This window comes from Lichenostomus cassidix, chromosome 5 (assembly GCF_008360975.1).
Source record: "Lichenostomus cassidix isolate B80296 chromosome 5, HeHo_3.0, whole genome shotgun sequence".
Classification (NCBI taxonomy): Eukaryota; Metazoa; Chordata; class Aves; order Passeriformes; family Meliphagidae; genus Lichenostomus; species Lichenostomus cassidix.
The window spans coordinates 2,116,778-2,137,476 of NC_139486.1; the positions used below are offsets into that span (position 1 = coordinate 2,116,778).

A 20,699-nucleotide genomic window follows, 5' to 3' on the forward strand; every position below is an offset into this window, starting at 1 on the left:
TGAACCTCCTTTTCTCCAGGCTAAAGCACACCAGTGTTCTGCCCTTCCTCTGGCACATTCCCACCCCTCCCAGCTCCTCCAGGAGTCACATCTGGCACAATCCAACAGGAACCTCCTCAACAGGCAACAAAGCACCTGCCAGCCAGGAATGGAGCAAAGATCCTGCCTGGAGCTGCCTGAGGCTTGTCCTTCCCCGTGTGACAGCCTGGCAGCACGGCAGGCAATCAGTGCAGAGCCCAAGCTGCAGATGGATGGAGTTCTCACTCATCTGGCCACAGCTCCAGGAGCACAGCATGATCCCCACAGTCCATCCCAGCAGTGACCTCCCTGCCCCTCAATCTGGGCTGTCAGCTGCTGTAAGCAGGGCAGGGGGAAGGTGAAGTGCCCACTGCCAGAGGGCAGCATTGAAAATGAAAAAAAAAAAAAATTAAAAAAAAAATCCCATATCCATCTACAAAATTGAACTGCTGTGCTCCGGGGGAGGTGAGAAATCATTTCAGAGGTGAGAAACTGTCTAAGCTCTGCTCTGATTCACCGAGGTGTGGGCTGCTGCTGGCGGCACAGAGCTCAGCAAATGCCCCCTGAGGTCCTCATTTCCCGGGAACAAAATGTCAGGGTGGAAGAAGTGTTGGTGCAGGATGGGAACAGGACAGACTGAGCCACGCCTGGGCTGTGTGGGCTTTGTGTGACAGCGTGACATGAGCCACCACTGCTGCTCCTGTCACAGAACAGCCTCCCAGAGAGCTGCCTGGGGAGCAGGGATGGCACAAGGAAGGGAGAGCTGGCTGAACTACAAAGGAGCACCGAGGAATGAACGTGGGGATGATCAGAGGTGTCCTGGCTGCTCCCTCAGACAGCAGCGCTGAGATTTCAGTGTTTGCCACCAAACTGAAGCTGGTTTTACACTTCTGCCTTGTCCCCTGCCAAAAAAGAGTGCTGTGCTCCCAGGGACAGTGGCATCTGTCCCAGAGCCACCACAGCCCTCACCCAGCAAGGGCTCTCCCAATTCACCATCCCACATTCCCAGATGCAGAAAGCACTTCAGTCATGCTCCCAAATCTCTGTGACTCCAGTCTGAGCCTGAGCAAGGATGGGAGAGCCTTCCCAATGCTCCCATTGTGCCCCTGATGGGATTTCACCCAGCCCTGACAGCTCCTCCACCTTGCTGGAAGCTCCCAGTTCATCTCCACATGCTCCTTTGGGAATTCCCATCACACCACGGTGGGGTTGCTGGGCTGGAGGAAGGGAATTGATGCTAAATACACATTTCCAGAGGGGTTTGTGCAATTATTTGCCCAGGAGGACGAAGCAAATCCTGGCCAGGGAGAAATGATCTCCAGCCCACCCCTTCCCTCTCCAGCATCCTCAGGGGAATGCTGCCACAGTTCCCTCCCTTGTGGAGGAATAAACAGCCAGGGAATTATGCACCTCCCAGCATCTTCCCACTCCTCCCTGCTCCAGCCTGGATCCCTGGGGGCTTTGGGGGGCACAGCCCTGTCAGGAAGGGCAGGAAGGGAACAGAGGCTCTGCCCCCAGAGCAGTGGCTGTGCCTTGAAATCAATAAATGTGCCTTGTTAGGAATAATCCATCCCAGAGCTCGGCACAACCCCCCTTCCCCCAGCTTTACATCCTCTGACAGGGAGAGCACAGCACAGAATCAGAGAAACCTGCTTGGAAAAGGGATCAAAATCAGACCTCTGAGTCTGAAAACAGACAGAAAAGTCCTTTCCAAGCAGGAATCTCAGAGGCACAGGGAAACCTCCAGGTTAGAGACCCTGGGTATTCAGTGGAATAGCTGAATTCTGGAAACCACAGAACGCCAGGATGGTTTGGGTTGGAAGGGATCTTAAATCCCATTTTGGTCTACCCCCTGCCATGAGACAGGACAGTTTCCACTGTCCCAGGTTGCTCCAAGCCCTGTCCAGCCTGTGCTGGAACACTTCCAGGGAGAGGAAATATGGGGAAGTTAACAGAATCAGTGAATGAATACATCTGGAATCAAGGGGAAGTGGTTATCTGGGAAAACAGAGGGATTTCATCAGAGAAAACCCCAAGAGCTGCAGGTAGAAAGGACAGGCTTTGTGCATCCTCAAGCTGAGAGCAAAGCCATAACCCATCATTAATCCACACACCAACCCTGCCAGAGGGAACAGCAGCAAGGAGGGAACTGACCATGCAAATCCAGAGAGGCCAGGAGCAAGGGAAAAAAGGCAGAATTAATCCAAGGGTCCAATGCCCAGAAAGAAAAAAAAAAAAAAAAGGATCACCAGCTGGAAGATGCTCCACATTTTCAGAGGTGGTGCAAACAATTCCACTGCTATCTCCCAGGTATTCAGGCTTTACACCAAGTGAGAAGCAGCAGCCCCAGTGTGGCACCCAGGCTGGGACCTCCACAGCCTGACCAAGTCACAAACATGATCTTCCACTCCAGTGGCTCTGTGCTGCTGCATCTGCTCCCCCAGAGCTGGGCTGCCTTCATCCCAGCTGCACATCCAACCCTCTCCTCTCAGGAATGGCAACTGGGTTTGCAGCACTCCAGGCAACATCCCTGCATGCCTTATTAACATCCAATTCCCAGCTTTTTTTTATGGTTTCAAACCCATCAACTCATATAAGGTTAGTAAAGGGGAAAGGGTAATTAACACTGATGGGAAATCCCTCAACTGCCTGATTGCTCCCAGGGCAATTTCTGCTGCTGCAGAACTGAGTGGGCTCCTCTGAACACCCCTTTATTTTTGTGACACAGGGGATTTAATGGCTCATTAAATACAAAAACATGGCCCAAACCCCAGTCCCTGCTGTGCCTGCTGTGCTTTAGGCTGGCAGCACCTCTCACAGTCACCTCTCTGCCCTCACCTGCTGCTGGCTCCAGAAAATTTCAAACTGAACTTGGCTTTGTTCTTTCTCCCTAGAAATTCTGCTCTGAGCAGAGCCTCTGCTGAGCTTTTGCAGCCAGCTCCAGGTCAAGCTGTCCCCAGAGCTGCAAGCAATTCTGAAGGCAAAGTATGTGTTGGTTCAGACTGCAAACAAAATTTCCCTTTGAATAGGGAAGGTGAATTGTCTGACCTGCTGTTCTCAGCTCTGGTCTCCTTCCTGCATTAATCAGGGAGGTGCATTGGAATGGGTGAGAGCTGGGCTCTACTTCTATTTATTTCTATTTATTTCTATCTCTGCGTCTCCCTGTTCAAGAGTTTAATAGATTTCCTATTTCTGACCACCTGGTAGGACCCTCAGTGGTCAACCCAGACCCCAAAACCATCCTGCTCCTTCCAGTTACCACTGGATGCTCCATGAGGATTTGAGAAACACATGCTGAGAGATTTTACTCCTCACAGCAATTCCTCATCAGCTTCTGCCTCTCCTTCCAGGACATTACCTAGCCAGGGTCACCAGAGATTTATCCCCCCAGCTCTCTCTGGCTTATGAGCTTGCTCTAAATAGGTATTTATCCAATTCATCCCAACAGGATGGTCTGAAGGAACAGGGAATGAGCTGGCTTATTTATATGCCAATTTAATAGGGAAAATGCCTCATCCCAAGAACAAACAAAGCAGGGACCAAGGTTGGCAAAAGAGCAGTTTGGAGAGTTGTTATGTGTCAGCTGAGTTTTTTCTTTAATTATTCTTTCATACAGCTGGGAAGGGCTGATGCAATTTGAAGGCACTCTTGAATTAAAGGAGTGTGTGCAACTAACACAAGTTAATAAAGGGCTGCTGGAAGTTCCTTCCAAGTACAGGAAAGGGAAGGCAAATATCTCCCAGGGCTATGTGTTGGATTGCTAGAAAGCACACTGCAGGACTCCAGAAAGGAATCTGTGCTCATGCAGGAACAGGTTGTGGCAGGGGGAGAAAAGAAGAAAAACTTAAGATTAGTGTTAGGAAGGAATTGCTCCCTGTCAGGGTGGGGTGGAGCTGGCACAGGCTTCCCAGAAAAGCTGTCCCTGGATCCCTGGAAGTGTCCAAGCCAGGCTGGATGGGACTTGAAGCACCCTGGTGATAGTGGAAGGTGTGTGATGAGATGATCTTGCAGGTCCCTTCCAGCCCAACCCATCTTGGGATCCTGTCAGTGACACCAAGCAAAGTTTTCCCTTTACAAACCTAAACTCGGGGTGCTGCATTATTTAGAAGAGCAGGAATAAGCAATGCATTGTAGCCCCAAAGCCTCAACATTTTCCCAGCAAGGATCCACCCTGCAGCACTGTCAGCTCTCCAGGAGCATCCTGTGAAACCTGGGAAATCAACAGCAAAGCCTTTCCACACTCTCGAGTCATTTAGTTAACACCAGGCACAGTGTTTGCTCTGCTTCCTAACTCTCCTGTTTTTCCAGGCTGGGGATGTGGTGACAGGGAAATCTCTAGGTATGGATACTGCTGGAATTTCCACGAAAGAGAGACAAGAATTAATCCCTGGGTTAATTTCCCTTATCTCAGCTGGGGTGCTCCTAACCTGCACCCCATTAAACACAGCAAGACCCAGCCAGGGGGATCTTTCATTCATCAAGAGGTCAAAGAAAAGAAAAGATGAGGAGAGAAAGGAAAAGGTTTGATATTTACAGAGTGCAGGAACCCTGTGGATGAAGATGGACTCCACCAGAGCTCAATCTGCTTGTTGAGATGCTTCAAAGCCTGTGCAGAGCCTGAGCCAGATGGTGCAACACAGCATTGCTCAGTCAGGTTGGTTATTTTTGGACTCAGAATCATGGGATGGTTTGGGCTGGAAGGACCTTAAAGCTCATCCAGCTCCTTCCCTGCTATGGCAGGGACAATTTCCACTAGCCCAGGCTGCTCCAAGCCCTGTCCAACCTGGCCTTGGACACTGCCAGGGATCCAGGGGCAGCCACAGCTTCTCTGGGCAATCTGTGCCAGAGCCTCACCATCTTCACAGGGAGGAGTTTTTTCCTCATATCTGATCTAAACTTCCCACTGGAATGGAATAAAAGCTGCAGCAATTCACACTCACTCTGAGACGACCCTGGGCCCATTTCCATCTGCAAATAACCAAGAGGTCACCTCCTGCCTCCTGGGCTCCAGGAACCCCTCAGAGAACCTGCTGTACCACATTACCTTTGATTAACAGGGTGCCTGGGGTTGCCCCTTACTCCATTAACTGCAGTGAGTGCAGAAAATACACCTGACAGGAAGCTTTTATCCCAATAAATTATCAGGAGAATGCAGCACCACCTAAACCTCCCCTGGGCACAACTTGAGGCCATTTCCTCTCATGCTGTCCCTGTTCCCTGGGAGCACAGCCTGACCCCCCTGAGCCTCCTTTTCTCCAGGCTGAGCCCTCCCAGCCACTCCTCATCAGATCTGTGCTCCAGATCCTGACTTTTCTTTGCTTTTTCTGTCCCCAAAGCCTCTCAGCTTGTCTGTCATCCTCTGGATTTAGCCCCAGAAGAATGGAGCAGGTGGGAAGGCAGGCTGGGCACTGCTGGAGAAGGAGAGGATTGATCCTGGTGCAAATGGCAGGTGATGGAAAAAGGCTGGTGGCACTCAGGAAGGCTTGGGAAAGGAGCAGAGGGAAACATTAAGGATTCTCTTTGCTTCTGTTTCAGCAGCAAATATTTTACTTTGCAAAAGGCAAACAGATCTTGGTCGTACAGCAACTCCCTGGATACTTCTGTGGGCTACAGGAATTCCCATGGACACAGCAGCAGCAAATTCCCAGTGCCTCAAGAAAGCAGCTCCCCTCAAAAGCTCCTCTGGCAGCCAACAGAGCCAAGGAAAATCCTATCTGCTCATCCCTGTGCTCTGGTGTCCCCTGGGAGGAAGTGAGAGCCACTGGCAATGTTTCCCACCCCTGGTTCTTCCCAAAAGTGCAAACCAGCTGGAATTAAGTCCCAGTGTGCAATTTTTGACTTAACACAGATCACCTGCATCCCTCATCCCATCTGTGCCAGGACAGGAGGAGCTGAGCTCCAGGTGACACCTGGGCTGATGATCCTCTGCCTGCTGACCATCACTGCTGATCCCACACCGTGTGGGATGGAAATTCCCAGGACTGGGCTCTGCTGGGGTTTGCAATCCCAGGATAATTTGTGCCTTCAGCCTGGGCAATGCCACCCCAGGCGGTTAAATGCCATGTAAAAGCAAAATGGAGAATAGTTTTCCTTCCACTGAAGTCCAGACTTGTTTCTGCTTCTCTCCAAGAGGAACTGGACAGGCTGTCTGACCTCCTCAAGGAGAGAGAGCTCCCACCCCAGAGTCTTGCTTTACACTCTTGCAATCATTTGGGTTGGAAAAGCTTTCTAAGACCATGGAGTCTGACCCTTCCCCCAGCACTGCCAAGGCCACCACTGCCCCGTGTCCCCAAGTGCCACATCCACATGGCTTTTAAACCCCCCATGTCCCCAAGTGCCACATCCACAGGGCTTTTAAACCCCTCCAGGGATGGGGACTTCATCTCACTCCTCACTGGCCTTGTGCTCCAGAGCCTTCACCAGCTCTGCTGCCCTTCCTTGGATGCACAAAGCACAAGGAATGTGGATGAGAGTGGAGAGAAGAGGCAAAGCCTCATCATCCCAACCCAAAGTAGAGGGAATTATCTTCCTGCACTGCCCAAGAAGGGCAGAAATTCTTCACCATGGCACCCTTGACCTCTTCAGCTTTTTTTTTTGTACATGGCAAATCCAGGCTCACCTTTGCTGCAGCTGGGACATGCTCTGTATCACTGCCTCTCCATTCCCTAACCCAGAAACCTTCCAAACCTGCTCAAAATCTCCAACCAGAACCCACAAACTTCCGGGAGACCTTTTTAAGGTTTTAAGGCCAGCAGCAGAAAAATGATTTTTAAGACAGATATGGGATTTCAGGGCTGTCAGAGACAGGAGACCCTGGGGATCCTTGCCAGTCCATTTGTTCACATCCACATCCATCCATCCATGTATCCACAAAAACACGTCACCGAGCTGCTGAGCCTGCACTCTCCACACGTTTTCAGCAACAACAAGAGGGACTCAGATGCACAAGGAGTAAATGATTCAGCTCCATCTTGTGCTCCTGCTTTTGGCATGCCAAGCAGCATTCCAGCTCGTCAGGAGAAAACCCAGACAGCTGCAATAGCTGTGCAAAACTGGGACAATTCAGATTAAAAACCCATTTCCCCTCTACGTTTCTCTGGATATTTACCCTGCTCCCAACAACTGGCCTGAAAGGAAGACAGGGAGAGAGAGAGAGAGAGGATTTGCCACAATCTGTGTCCAGCTCAGAAATCCCAGCTCCCTGAATGACAATTGATTGTGCCTCAGCACTGATTATTTTAAACGATCATCTGGGAGAACCTCAGGGAGGAAAGGGAAAACAGGGGCAGATCTTGTGAAAAGCCCTTTGGATTTGGTTCCAAGGGGAGCATGCTGCACTTAGCAGGGATTGCCTTGGGCTTGGCAATCACCTACTGAGGCGTGAATGCTGCTGCTGCTTTCAGGAATGACAGCTCATTCCGGGGTCATCACAGGCTGTGGGGACAATCAGCCTCCCTGGGACAGGAGGGAAGAGCACGGAGTATCCCAAATATTACTTCAAACCCAGAGGTGTGGGAATGGCACAAGAGAATTCAGGAGGTGGCTGATGGGGGTGAATTAAAAGAGGGTGGATTTGGATGGGATTTTTGGGAGGAATTCTTGGCTGGGAGGGTGGGAGGGGCTGGTACAGGGTGTCAGAGAAGCTGTGGCTGCCCCTGGATCCCTGGCAGTGTCCAAGGCCAGGTTGGACAGGGCTGGGAACAACCTGGGATAGTGGGAGGTGTCCCTGCCCATGGAATGGGATGAGATTTAAGGTCCTTTCCAACCCAAACCATTCCATGCCTCCCCCCTGTGAGTTGGAATTATCATTCCACTGCTCATCACTGAGAAGAGATCAGGCAAAAAGGGACACCCCTTCAGTAAATCTGTGCCCTCAAAAAATGACAGCAGATACTTTCCCAAGAGGATCACCACTTCACTCCACAGGTGGTTTGGTTCCTAATGCCCAGTCCTAACCAGAACCAAGCTTGGAAATCAAAGGCATTAATTTCATATTTTATTTTTTTTACTAACAAAAATCAAGGCAAATAATCTCTTCCCCTGATTTTGCTGGATGGCATCTCAAGGAGCAATCTGAGCTCTGGCCCTGAAATCACTTCTTCAATTACTCCTCAACACCACATGTAACTCCACAGACTCTTTTCCCTCCCTAAAAAGCAAACAAACACCAGGCAATGCCAGTGAACTCCTGCAGAAACACAGCTCTCTCAAGGCAGGTGAGATGTCACTGTCCAATTTCCAAAACTCTGAGAGCAATTGCATGAAAATCATCATTTGAAATAATGTTACAGCCCCACATCTGTCAGCTACATCAAGGGAACAGTGCATGGCTAAAGCTCTCCCACGGGAAAAGGGATTTTGAAGGAAAAGCTAAAGCTTTTCTTAGTAGGAGGCAGACACCTCCCACCATCCCAGGTTGCTCCAAACCCCCTCCAACCCGACCTGAACAGCAAAGAAGTTCTCCCTCGTGTTCAGGTGGAACTCTCTGTGTTCCAACCTCTGCCTGTTGCCTCTCATCCGACTGCTCCACATCCCAGAGCCTGGCTCCATCCTCTGCCTCCCTCCTTCAGCCTCCCTGAGCTCCTGCCAGCAGCTCCCCATTACCTGTGTCACACTGTCCCTGGGCGTGTGACACCAGCTGGATGCTCCTGCCAGCTGCCACCAGCTCTGAGGTCAGTGTCAGCATCCCATGTGAAGGGACAAGGGCATGGACACCTCTGTAAGAGCACTGAAAATCCAGAGAGGACTTGGTCCTGCTCCCAGAAAAAGGAAATCAGGAAAAGCCCCTTCCAGCAGCAACGAGACCACCAAACCCTTTCTCCCACGGCATAATGGGGTTATCCCCTTTTTGGGGCACGGTGACAAGTGACAGCTTGTCCCTGCATGCACCCACTGACCCAGTTCGGGGTGCAGCCCAGCGATCTGCATCCTGCCCGGACCACGTGCTGCCACACAACCTGCCAAAGCATCCCGAGGCGTTCCTGGAAAGCAATCCCTCCGAATCCCTGCCACCGGGAGGTCCCACCTCCCCAGCTCCCGGTCACAGGTCCCCCCAGCCCGCTCCAGTTTGCCGCAGTGGGGGCCAATTATGTCAATGTGCATCCGAGGAGTGACGCCCATCCCCTTGTGCCCTGTCCGCCCGTGTCCCAGTCACTTCTGCCCCAGTTCCTGCGGTCACTGGTGCGAGGAGGGAGGCAGGGAGGCAGAGGGATGGATGGGGCTGGAGCTGCTGATGGCCACATCCCTGCCTCAAGCGCTGGGATGCTCTCCCCCAGCATGGATGTGTGTGGGAGTGAATCCGCTGATCAGTATTCACCGCCAGACCCCTGGCTGCCCACTGCCACCCCTCCTGCTCCTCCCGGTGACTCCCCGTGCCGGAGGAGGTGGCACCCCACGGCTCCCCGCGGTGCATTTCACGCCTCCCTCCTCCTCCTCCTCCTCCTCCTCCCGAAACCATCGCTCCCTGTTGCTTTTCCCAGCTCTGCGGCGCAGATGTCCCCGATCCACCCCCGGGGCTCTGCCAGCTCCTTTGGTAGCACCTCGGCTTGCGGGGGGCAGCCGGCAGGGCTGGATTTTGGCAACCCACGGGGAGCATCACCTGCACGATGCCAACGTGCCCATGCCGAGGGACAACGCTCGTCTCAAGCAAGGGTGCAATATGGAATGGAAGAGGATGGGGGAGATGGAACGTGCCGGGGATGCTGGCAGGAGCCGGGGCTCACCTTGTGGAGCTTCCACATGGCTCCCAGCGCCTTGACCTCGTGGCTGGAGTGCTTGCCCTCCTCCAGGCACTGGTAGCACACGGGGCTCTTGCACTGCACGCAGTACATGCTGTGGTTCTCCAGCTCGTGGTCGGTGCAGGTGGAGATCTTGCGGGGACTCAGCCGGCGGCTGACGCGGCCCTGGGCCGGCGGCACCAGGCGGTGCTTGGCCAGCGGTCCCCGCGGCGGGTGGCAGCGCAGGCGGCACGGGTCGCAGTAGAACACGTCGCACTGCTCGCACATCACGGCCGCCTCCTTGGGCGCCTTCTCGCAGAGCTGGCAGCGCAGGGCCGCCGCCCTGCCCTGCTGGTAGCGGTCGATGACGCCCTCGAGCAGGCGGTTGCGGGGGAAGCCGCGCAGCCCGCGCTCGTCCAGCACCAGGCTGCGGTGGCACTGCGGGCAGGTCAGGCACGCGTTGCGCGGCGGCGGCGGCGGAGCCAGCGCGGCGGGGGGAGGCGGCGCGGCCGGCGGGAACACGCGGACCCCGTTCGGGGACTTCTGGCACGGCGTGGTGGGAGCGCTGGCGAAGCCCCCGTAGGAGCCGTAGCCGCTGTCCGCCTCGCTGTACAGGCTCATCTTGTCCAGGTCCAGGTAGTCATAGTCGGAGACGGCCGAGCCCGAGGCGCGGCGGCTCTGCGGAGACTCCGAGTCCGGCGTCTGCACCAGGATGTTGCGGGCGCACGCCTGGCACAGGTTGTGCGAGCAGGGCAGGATGATGGGCTCCCGGTAAAAGGAGCCGCACACCGGGCATTTCAGCTCCTCTTCCATCTCTTCCATAGGGGAGGGAAGGAGGGCGGCGGCGCGGCTCCGGCGGCCGCGGCGAGAGCCCGAGGAGCGACCCGCACCGCACCGCGCCTCGGCGCCGACTGCCGCCCGCCCGCCGCCCGCCGCCGCGCGCGCCGCCGGGCCCCGCCCCGCGCCCTGCCATTGGTCAGCCGCCCGGCGCGGGGGTGCGCTGCGCGCTGCCATTGGCCGAGCCGCCTGTCCGTCATCCCGCCCGGCGGCGCTGCGGGGGCTGCGCTCGGGGCTGCGGCGGCGCTGCGGGGTCGGTGCGGGGCGAGCGCCGGTCGCGGCCCTTCCCGCTCCCCTTCCCGCTCCCCTTCCCTCTCCCCTTCCCGCTCCCGTTCCCGCTCCCCTTCCCGCTCCCCTTCCCGCTCCCCTTCCCGCTCCCCTTCCCGCTCCTCTTCCCGCTCCCCATCCCGCGCCCCTTCCCTTTCCCGGCTCCCGGGAAGCGTCACTACAGCTTCTCGCCCTGCAGCCCCGGGTTTTTCTCCCTCCCTGCCCGCGGTGCCCGCAGCATCCCTCCCCGGGGTCCAGGGGCGCTCCTGCGGTTTCCCCTCTGCCCGCACAAGGTGACTTTGGGAGTGCTGAGGGATGCGGTCGTGAGGCTGTAGTGGCAATGATTAGAGTAGCCGCACGCGTGCGATGAACGCATCGCGCTCAGGAATCCCACGGCTTCCCGCGGATCGCAGCGGAGGGATGCTGGCGCGGTGATGCCCTGCGTGGGGAGCGGGACGCGGTCCCTGAGCCTGGGACGCCCCCGTGGGGACACGCTCCGCCACTGGAGAGCGGCGAGAGGAGCCCCGAGGAGCTCCCGCGGCTTTGCTTCTCAGCCCTGCCGGCTCTGAAGGTCGGCTGAGGTCCTAAACCCTCCTGGCAACAGAGCGGCACAGCGGGTCCTGTTCAGCCAATGGAAAAATAGGATTGCCTGGAATGTCTCTGTTGTTATCTCGTGTTTCCCTCTCTCTTTGCGCACGTTTGGGGCTGCCCGTTGGTGCAGATGCTCTGTGCATCCCGTGGTGGCTTTGGGCTGTGTCCAGCGCTGGGGTCTCCAGCAGCAGAAGGATGTGGAGCTGCTGGAATGAGTCCAGAGGGGCCATGGAGATTCTCCAAGGGCTGGAGCCTCTCTGCTCTGGAGCCAGGCTGGGAAAGCTGGGGGGCTTCAGTCCAGGGAGGAGAAAGTTCCAGGGAGACCTCCAGCACCTAAAGGGGCTCCAGGAGAGCTGGAGAGGGACTTGGGACAAGGGATGGAGGGACAGGACAAGTGGGAATGGTTTTAAACTAAAAACCAGGATATTTAGAGCAGATATTAGGGAGAAATTCCTGTCTGTGAGGGTGGTGAGGCACTGGCACAGGTTGCCCAGAGCAGCTTGGCTACCCCTGGATCCCTGGAAGTGTTCCAGGCCAGGTTGGATGGGGTTTGGGAGCACCCTGGGCTAGTGGAAGGTGCCCAGGGCACCCATTTCCATGGTGGGGAGATGGCAAAAATTCGGGGGACACCCTGGGGGACACACTGAGGATCTCCTTCCCCACTCCAGTGGGTCTCTGCAGTTCCTGGGATTCAGTGAGCAGGTGCAATTCCAAGCTCCCACACGGATGTACAGAGAGAGGAGAAGCTCAAGAGCCAGGATGTGCAAAGAAGGCACCACCATTTCTCAGCCTGATAAGGAAAGACAAGTGATAAGGAGAAAAGTATTTTCTCAATGCTTCTCTTTTCCACTCCGGTGTGCTTTGTTCTTCCCTTTCTCCTTCCTCAGGCTCCTGCTGGCTCCCTATTGACCGTGGCTTGCCCTGGACTCCGCTGAACATTCCTCATTTGCTCCCTGTTGGTGTCTCTGCTCAGAGCTGATCATTTTTTCTCCTCTGCTCTCCCTCCTTGAGCTGCCCTTTTGCCGAAGCAAAACCACCGTTCCTTGTTTACCTCTTGTTTCCTGTGGCCATTTTTCACCCTGGCAGGTCTGGGATTGCCTTTTCTGCTGGAGTGATCATGGAAAAGGGCAGAGTGAGGAATGCAGCCAGTGCTTTTGGAAGCAACCTTTGGTCACAAACGTGGAGCTGTTTTCTTCTTGGCGCTGCAGCTTGAGCCCTCAGTGAGCAGTGAGTGCTGCTCACGCTCTGGCTGTGTTTTATTTACGATTGTCACACTTGTCACTGCCCCCAGAGCTGCACAGCTCTGAACCTGCAATAACTACTTGACCCAGCTTCGGCATTCACTTGTCTGACGTGGCTGTGATCAGTTAAAGGGTGGAGAAGTTGTCTTGTTCTCAGCTGGCTCCTGCTTTTCTCGTGTGGCTCTTGCCAGGAGCCTTACCTTCACACAGTCATGGGATGGTTGAGGTTGGAAAAGACCTCCAGGATCAGCAAGTCCAACCTTGATCCCCTCCTTGTCCCCAGCCCAGAGCACTGAGTGCCACATTCAGGCATTCCTTGGACACCTCCAGGGATGGGGACTCCAACAGCTCCCCAGGCAGCTCCTTCCAATGCCTGACAGCCCTTTCCATCAACAAATTCTTGATGCATTTTCCTGCTTTAGAAGCAACTTCATCTCCTCCCATGGGAATGGTGCATCTCCCTTTTCATTCTAACCAGCCTCTGATCTGGAGAGTGTGGAAACCACCGCTGGGCTGAGATAAATTAAAGTAATTTAGACTCTATAAGTGCTGTCAGATCCTCTTGGTGAATCGTAATAAATATCTGAGCTGGGCTAGAGCTCATAAATAAAAGAGAGGAATGAGCCAAGACAACAACTCTGCAGTCTCTTTCTTCCTCACACGCCCATAACACCTCGAAGAGAGAAATCAGAGAGTGGACAAGGGTTCAGGGCTCCTCAGAGGAGAGGTTTGGGAGCACCAGAGCCTTTCCAGAGATGCTCCCACACTGCTGGAGAGGTCTCAGGGGTCTGATGCAAGCAGATCTTCCACTACTGTGTGGGAAACCTGCTCCAGACTGTGGGGTTGTGTTTCCTCTCGTGCCTGGAGGTACCATGAGTGGTGCTCTGTCCCTCCATGGAAGCTCTGGTGTTCCCATTGTGCTGGAACTCTCTCCCTGTGCCTGCTGGGAACATCTCAGCAGATGCAGCCAGGGCTTGGAGTTGCCTTTTTATGATTCCAAGACATTGGCAGCTCATAATTCATCCTGTCACCGAGCAATACACCCTGCTCCTCCTCCTCCTCCATCACTTGGGATGGATGAGTTCTTGGCTGACAGGAGAAATCCTTGTTTATGAATCCCTGTCTGCATGACCTTGAAATCAGCATTTCCATGGTCATTCTGCTTCCTCAGGTCATCCAGAGCTTCCAGCATACCCTGATTTCTCTGTCCTGGGGACAGCTCCTGGCAGCAGGACAGGTGCTGAGGTCACTCCCCTCTCTGGTGCCAAGACCATCTCAGGAATGCTGGCAACATGCCCAGGAAGGTTCCAGGTCTGCCAGGGTTCCGGCAGGAATTGCCTCCCAATTTACTTTCAGACCTTCTAACTGGTGACATCACTTGCTCCAAGCACCATTGCAGGAGCTCAGAAAGGTGAAAACCATCCCCATTTCTTTCTGAGGTCTTCTCTTGGCAAGGAAAAGTGCCAAATGATTGTGGATTATCAACTTTATTCAATGCAGGTGGCATCTTTGCCCACTTTATCTCAGTAACACCAACATGAGGAATCCAGGAAATGCTTTGTGCCTGTAGCCAGACCTGCAAGTTTTTGAATATTTTGAACATTTTGATGCCAAGTTTTCCATAAGCAGTTTCCCTTGGCCCAGGACAGCTTCCTTCCCATCACTCAGAGCTGCTGCAGGCTGAAGGCAATGCCAGCTCTGCTGCCTCACTGCTGGCAGGGAGCTGCAGCTTCCTGGGAGAGGGATGAGGTTTCCTGGGGTTAGATGGATTGTGGAAGTTGGAGGAAATCTTCCCAATGGCAAAACACTCCGAGTTTTTCCTGTTGTGCTGGAGGCAGGCAAAGAGGCTCAGCACAAGAAGGATGTGGAGCTCCTGGAAAGAGTCCAGAGGAGCCACAGAGATGATCCAAGGGCTGGAGCCAGGCTGGGAGAGCTGGGGGTGTTCCCCTGGAGAAGAGAAAGCTCCAGGGAGGCTTCAGAGCTCCTGTCAGGGCTTAAGGGAGCTCCAGGAGAGCTGGAGAGGGACTGGGGACAAGGGATGGAGGGACAGGACAAGGAAGAGTGGATATAAACTGGCAGAGTGCTAGATGGGATATTGGGAAGGAATTCCTGGCTGGGAGGGTGGGGAGGAGCTGGGATGGAATTCCCAAAGAAGCTGTGGCTGCTCCTGGATCCCTGGCAGTGTCCAAGGCCAGGCTGGACAGGGCTTGGAGCAACCTGGGATAGTGGAAGGTGTCCCTGCCCATGGCTGGGGTTGGACTAAATAGCTTTCAAAGATCCCCTCCAGCCCAAAGCACTCTGTGATTCTGGGATCTCTCTGCTTCCCTCTCTGGCTCCCCAAACAACACTCAGGGCTTGTTTGGCTGGTGAGCAACACCAGGGAAGTTGTTCATCACCACCCACACGGAGTGGGTGTTGAACAACCCCTGGTTCAGAGCTGCTCAAACCCTTCCCAAAAACCTGTGGAGGTGTGTGAAGCAGCAGGGGAGCCTGGTCCTGAGAAACACTGATGGCAACATTAACTGTGTAACTGATTTAAATTTTTAATGATCTTTTTTTTCCCCTTTACCAGACTTTCATTACAATTGCTGAGCTCATACTTTGCTTATTAAAATGAGCACTTAATTGGCAGTGCAGGGTAAGGATAAACCCTCAGGTGTGGGAGAAGGTTGTTCTTCCCTGAGGAATTCCAGCTGCGACCAGGGGCATTGGCAGGAGATAATGCTTCCCAAAACCATCTCCTGGAAATCACTTCTGAAAATAAGGTGGCAAAATTGCTCCATCGAGTAAGAGCCAGGCTGGCGAGATGCCAGGAGCTGGGGATGTCTCACTGTGGAAGAGGAGAAGTTAAAGCTCAGATGATGCCTCAGAGTGAGATGTACTGAAAAAAAAAAATCTGTAAATCTCAATGTGCTGCTTATTTTCAAAGGTGACATCATTTATTTTTAAGTTGGGTTTTTTTTTTCCCTCCCAGGAGCTGGTGGAAAATTTCTGATTTTTATCGAAAGAGAGCAGAAACCATTGCTAATACAGGGGAAGAGCAGAGCTCTGAGTCCAAATTGTGATGCTCCTTTGACCAGCCTGCCCACTTACTCATCTCCTCTGGGATTAATGCCCCACTTTCCCAGCCTGTGACTCATTATGGAGAACAGCAACATTAAACTCATCCCACCAGAAAAATCTGTCCTTCCTCCCACAGGCTAGGTTTGTCTCCATCCTCCTCTCCCTGCTGCCCAAAGACTCAGCTGGAACATTTGGTGGTTCAGATGTGCTGAAGGTGGGACATTCCCTGTCTGTTCAGCGCTGAAAAGGAAGCTTTGACCAAAACTTATTGGCTTCACAAACAACTCAAGGCTCGTTTAACCAGCCCTGGAAGTGTTCCAGGCCTGGTTGGATGAGGCTTGGAGCAACCTGGGCTAGTGGGAGGTGTGGGATGAAATGACCTTTAAGGTCCTTCCAACCCAAACCATTCTGGGATTCTCTGATATTCCCATTTTCAGCCAATTTCTGCTTCCTTGGAGCAGGAAGTTGGTCATTCAAAATGATCTCCTAGCCTCTGCCGCACAGAGATATCTTAAAATAAAACCTAAAAATTCGAAAATCTAAATTATATCTAAATATAATAACACAACTGGATCTGCTGATGAGTTCCTGCAGTCACCCAGGTGTTATAAAGGCTTTCAAGAGCAGCTTTCCCATTAAATATTAGAGTGGAACATTTTCTTTCCAAACCTCCTTCCACCCCTCGCAACTTCGGGCTGACAACTTTGGCGGAAGGCAGCTGAAAACTTTTTTGGATGTATCAAGTGGGAGGCTCAAATCCAATGTATGGCTGAGCCTAGTGCAGATTTCTTCTTGCTCCCATGGCAACCAACCCAACTAAAAATAAGAAGTATTCCCATAAATGTCAAAACACTCCATGCTTCCGTGACGTATGGAGGATCTGACCTGGAATCTGTAATCATTATGTAACGGTGTTGAACATTACAGTAATTACAGGGGGAAATTGTCTCCAGGTTAGATGCTTTGCATAACTTTGGGAGTCGATCTGCTTCGCTGTGCTCTGAAGGATTTATGTTGGGGATGAGCTGGAGGTGCTCAGAGCAGCTGTTTAGCACCTGCTGAGATTAGGTGTGACAGGAGAATCACAGAACTGCTGCCAGTGTCCATCTGCTCGAAATAACCACCAAATTAACCACTAAAACCCAAAATGTGGACGTTTGGAAGAGGTGGCAGTTCTGTGGGAGCTTGGAGAGGCAGGCTGGAGGGAGGACACTCCAGGAGGGGTTTGGGTGTTCCCTGCCAGGGGTGCAGCCCTGCCTGGTGCCTCTGCTCTGCCCAAGGATTCCATCATCTCTTCCTACATCAGACATCAGGCAGAGGCTCAGGAAGGGAGACTTGGCCAGGTGTGGATGTCTTCATGGTGGACATCTGATGGTAGGTGGGATGAGAGAGATGGGCTGATTCCCACGGGATCAGCTTTTCTGTTGCTCCAAGTGGCCTCCAGGTGAGGCTCCAGGACACTCAGCCTGCTGCAGGGCCTTCACCAGAGGCTGGGAATGTCCTGCTGAGGTCAGCAGGAGGTGCCACCATTCTTCATGGTGAGTTTCATAAAATCATGGAGTGACAGAATGGGTTGGGTTGGAAGGGACCTTCAACACCATCCAGTTCCAGCCCAGTGCTCAGGACACCTTAGTCTGGCTCAGGCTGCTCCAAGCCCCATCCAGCCTGGGTTTGCTGCTTCTCATGCTGCTGTCTGTTTCTCTTCCAGGATCTCCAGCATGGGAAGTGGATTTTCAACAGAAGGAAAACAAGGGGGAGAGGCAGGATGTCCTGAGAAGGTGCTGTGAGAGATATCTCTCTCACCCAGGGGTCACTCAGCCTCAGATCCCAGGCTGGTGGGCAGATGTCAGGTCCTGGCAGAAAACAGCTGACCAGACCTGAAGCCGTGGTGTTGGCCAGACTGTGCCAGAGAGAATGATCAACCCTCCCACCTCACAGCCACACGGATTTGCTCACTGAGCCAAGCTGTGGGAAGAGGATCAGCAGGGAGACCTTTCCCAAATCCTCCAGCTGCCCCTTTGGCATGGGTTGGTGATCCCATGCTCCAGCCCTGGGTGGGATCTCTGTCCCTCATCCCACACTCCCCCCTCCCGCAGGAATCTCTGCTTCCCACCACGTCTCCCCTGTTCCATCACGGATCCTCGGCGTGGGAGTTCCCACCAGCCTGCTGCCGTGCAGTGACACGCTAGCATGAATCAAGGAGGTGGTGGTGGAAGCGCTGAGGAGATGTGAGGGAAGCAAACCAGGCATGTTCCCGTTGCTGACAGCCCACTCCTCGCTGCAGACTCACCTCTGGCTGGCAAAGTGGCATTTTAAATCTCAATTAAAGGGCAGAACAGAGAGAAACTGGCACGTTGAGATATCCCGTGGTTTTGGGGTTTGATCTCCTCCCAGGTGGCAGTGGAAACATCCTGGGATGTGATCCAGCCTTTCAGAGTGTGTGTGTCCATGGATATGCAGTGTTGCTGCTCTCACACTCCACTGCTACCTCCTGCTGCTCCAACACCAAGGTTAATTCCAAATAAATGGAAAATCCTTCTTTGGGGGTGTTAATGCCAACCACACACACATTCCCTGTGAATTTAGGGGGTCTAACACTCAAATATCCAGCCTGGCCTCAGGGATGGAAGAGATTCACCCCATCTGGTTCAGATCTAGTGAGAGCAGATGCTGGAGTAGGTGAACAGGAGAGGATGTGGTGAGCAAACATCCTCTGGGCCATTTTATTTGATCACCTCCCTGGTGATCTCCCTGGAACTGAGCTGCCCTGGCTGCTCCCTCTCTGTGACAGGCTGACTCTTCTCTCCCACAGAGAGAAGTCCCAGCTGGTTTGGGAACATCCAGCTCTTGCCATGCTGGTGATCCAGCAGGATTTTAGGAGAGATCTGTGTGACTCCTTGCCTGGGGCGCTGCTGCAGGCAGACATACCTCCAGGCCTTGGGATTTTGCCAAAGCAATGTCACCTGCCAGTCCCCTGATGCAGGGACCAAGCCCTCTCCAAGAAAAACCTTTCCCTTTTTTCCTTGACTGCTGGAGCTGAGGCAGATCTCCAGCCTGAGCCTCCTCAAGGAGCTTCAGGGAAATGTGAGGACCATGGAAAGAGGAAAATGTGGACATCAGTGCTCCATGTCTGCTCCACAGTGAGTGACTTCAGGCTCCCAAAACAGCCAACAGGTTCACAGCAGCCAGGCAGGAGTCTCCTGGCTGGGAGGACAGCACTGACCTGGCATGGCCTTGTCCCTGGTATGGCTGAATGGTGAAGAGCTGGGATTTGCTGCACACTTTTCTGAAGATTCTCACTCTTCCTCCCTGCTTTTGGCTTTGATTTTTAGGAAAGAAACTCCAAAAGCTCTTTCCAGCAAAGCATCGTTTGTATGAGGCTTCACCCACAACCATTCAGTTTGGCAGAGCTGTTAAAATGACAGGAAAATGAAAGCTTTGTGGACTTCTTTGCTCAGAGAAGCTGTGGCTGCTCCTGGATCCCTGGAAGTGTCCAAGGCCAGGCTGGACAGGGTTTGGGAGCACCCAGGGACAGTGGAAGGTGTCCCAGCCCATGGCAGGGGCTGGAATGGGATGATTTTCAAGGTCTCTTCCAACCCAAACCATTCTCTGTGATTTTATGGTTTTGTGTCTTAGTGCAGAACTGCTGGGAGAAGAGAAGGGTGTGGGGAACAGGACTGGTAAAATCAACCTAAACCATAAAATGGGTAGAATTAAAATGAGTCAGTGTAGTCCTTTTGGACCTTGGAGAAGTCCAGGAAGGAACAAACCTGCTTTGATGAGCTCTTTCAATCACTGGGTGTGCAGAGCCAGTGGTGAGGCACAAGCAATTGGGAAAGAACAAAGAAACACTGCAGCATTTCTGTCCACAAAAAAGGGAATTTCTCTGAGTGTCTGGGCTGTGGCACCTGATCCAGACATCCTATAAGGCTCTAAAGGGTTTTTTTCCTCCCTGAAGGAGAGCAACAAACTGGTAATGCTGCACCCGCCTTCCTCCTCCTCCTCCTCCCACTACTGCTCTGCATCCATCCATCATCCATCTCTCTCTGTGCCAACACACCTCCCTCTCCTCCCAGGAGCTTCCACCAGGTCTGTGTTGGCACTGAGATCATCTTGGCTTTTTGTTTTCTTGGAGATTCCTTCTCCCATACCTGAGACTTGGACTTGTTTTTTTTTTAACCTATTTTTCTTCCTGCTGCCATGGCAACCTGGATGGATTCTGGTCACAGCTTTGGCCTCCCCAGCTGCAGATGGCCACAGGGACATCAATCAACAAGTGACACAACTCCCTGGGATCTGGCAGAGCTGGGAATGTCCCTGCAGGCAGGGGCTGTGCTGGATCCCCAGCAAACAGCAGCTCTCACCCTCCCAGGATGTGCTCCCTTCTCCCTCCTCCCTCAGCCTGTGGCTTCTCCAGGAATGGGTGCTGGAAGGCTCTGAGGGGGTTATTTTGGGCAGTGGCCACCTGGGATGGCAGGAATTGGGTCTGTGTGCCATGATTTATAGAATCATAAAATCCCAGAATGGTTTGGGTTGGAAGGGACCTTAAAGCTCATCTCATTCCACCCCTGTCATGCACAGGGACACCTTCTTCCATCCCAGGGTGCTCCCAAACCCTGTCCAGCCTGGCCTTGGACACTTCCAGGGATCCAGGGGCAGCCACAGCTTCTCTGGGCACCCTGTGCCAGGGTCTCACCTCCCTCACAAGGAAGAATTCCTTCCCAATATCCCATCTCTCCCTGCCCTCTGGCAGTGGGAAACTCTTCCCCCTTGTCCTGTCCCTCCATCCCTTGTCCCAGCCCTCTCTCCAGGCACTTTGGTGGGAGATGGTGCTGCTCCAGGAGCATGCCTGGTGGTCCTGGTGAGATGTGACCTCAGGCAGAGGTGCTGCTGCAGTTGGATGGAGGGGAAAAGCTGACAATCTGCAGATTGATCCCTTTTGAGCTCTCAGGTCACTTCCTCCCTC

The 20,699-nt window shown here is 53.5% G+C and overlaps 1 protein-coding gene across 7 annotated transcripts in view; it reads right to left on the reverse strand.

Moving 5' to 3' along the window:
* TRIM9 (tripartite motif containing 9) overlaps positions 1 to 10,658 on the reverse strand; it is a 55,848-nt gene extending 45,190 nt beyond the window's left edge. For all 7 annotated transcript variants that reach the window (XM_085060943.1, XM_085060938.1, XM_085060942.1 and 4 more), the window contains exon 1: positions 9,741 to 10,658. In XM_085060943.1, coding sequence (XP_084917069.1) covers positions 9,741 to 10,556 — 816 coding nt within the window. In that variant the 5' untranslated portion in view covers positions 10,557 to 10,658. The remainder of the gene's footprint in view (positions 1 to 9,740) is intronic.
* Positions 10,659 to 20,699: the final 10,041 nt, after the last annotated feature.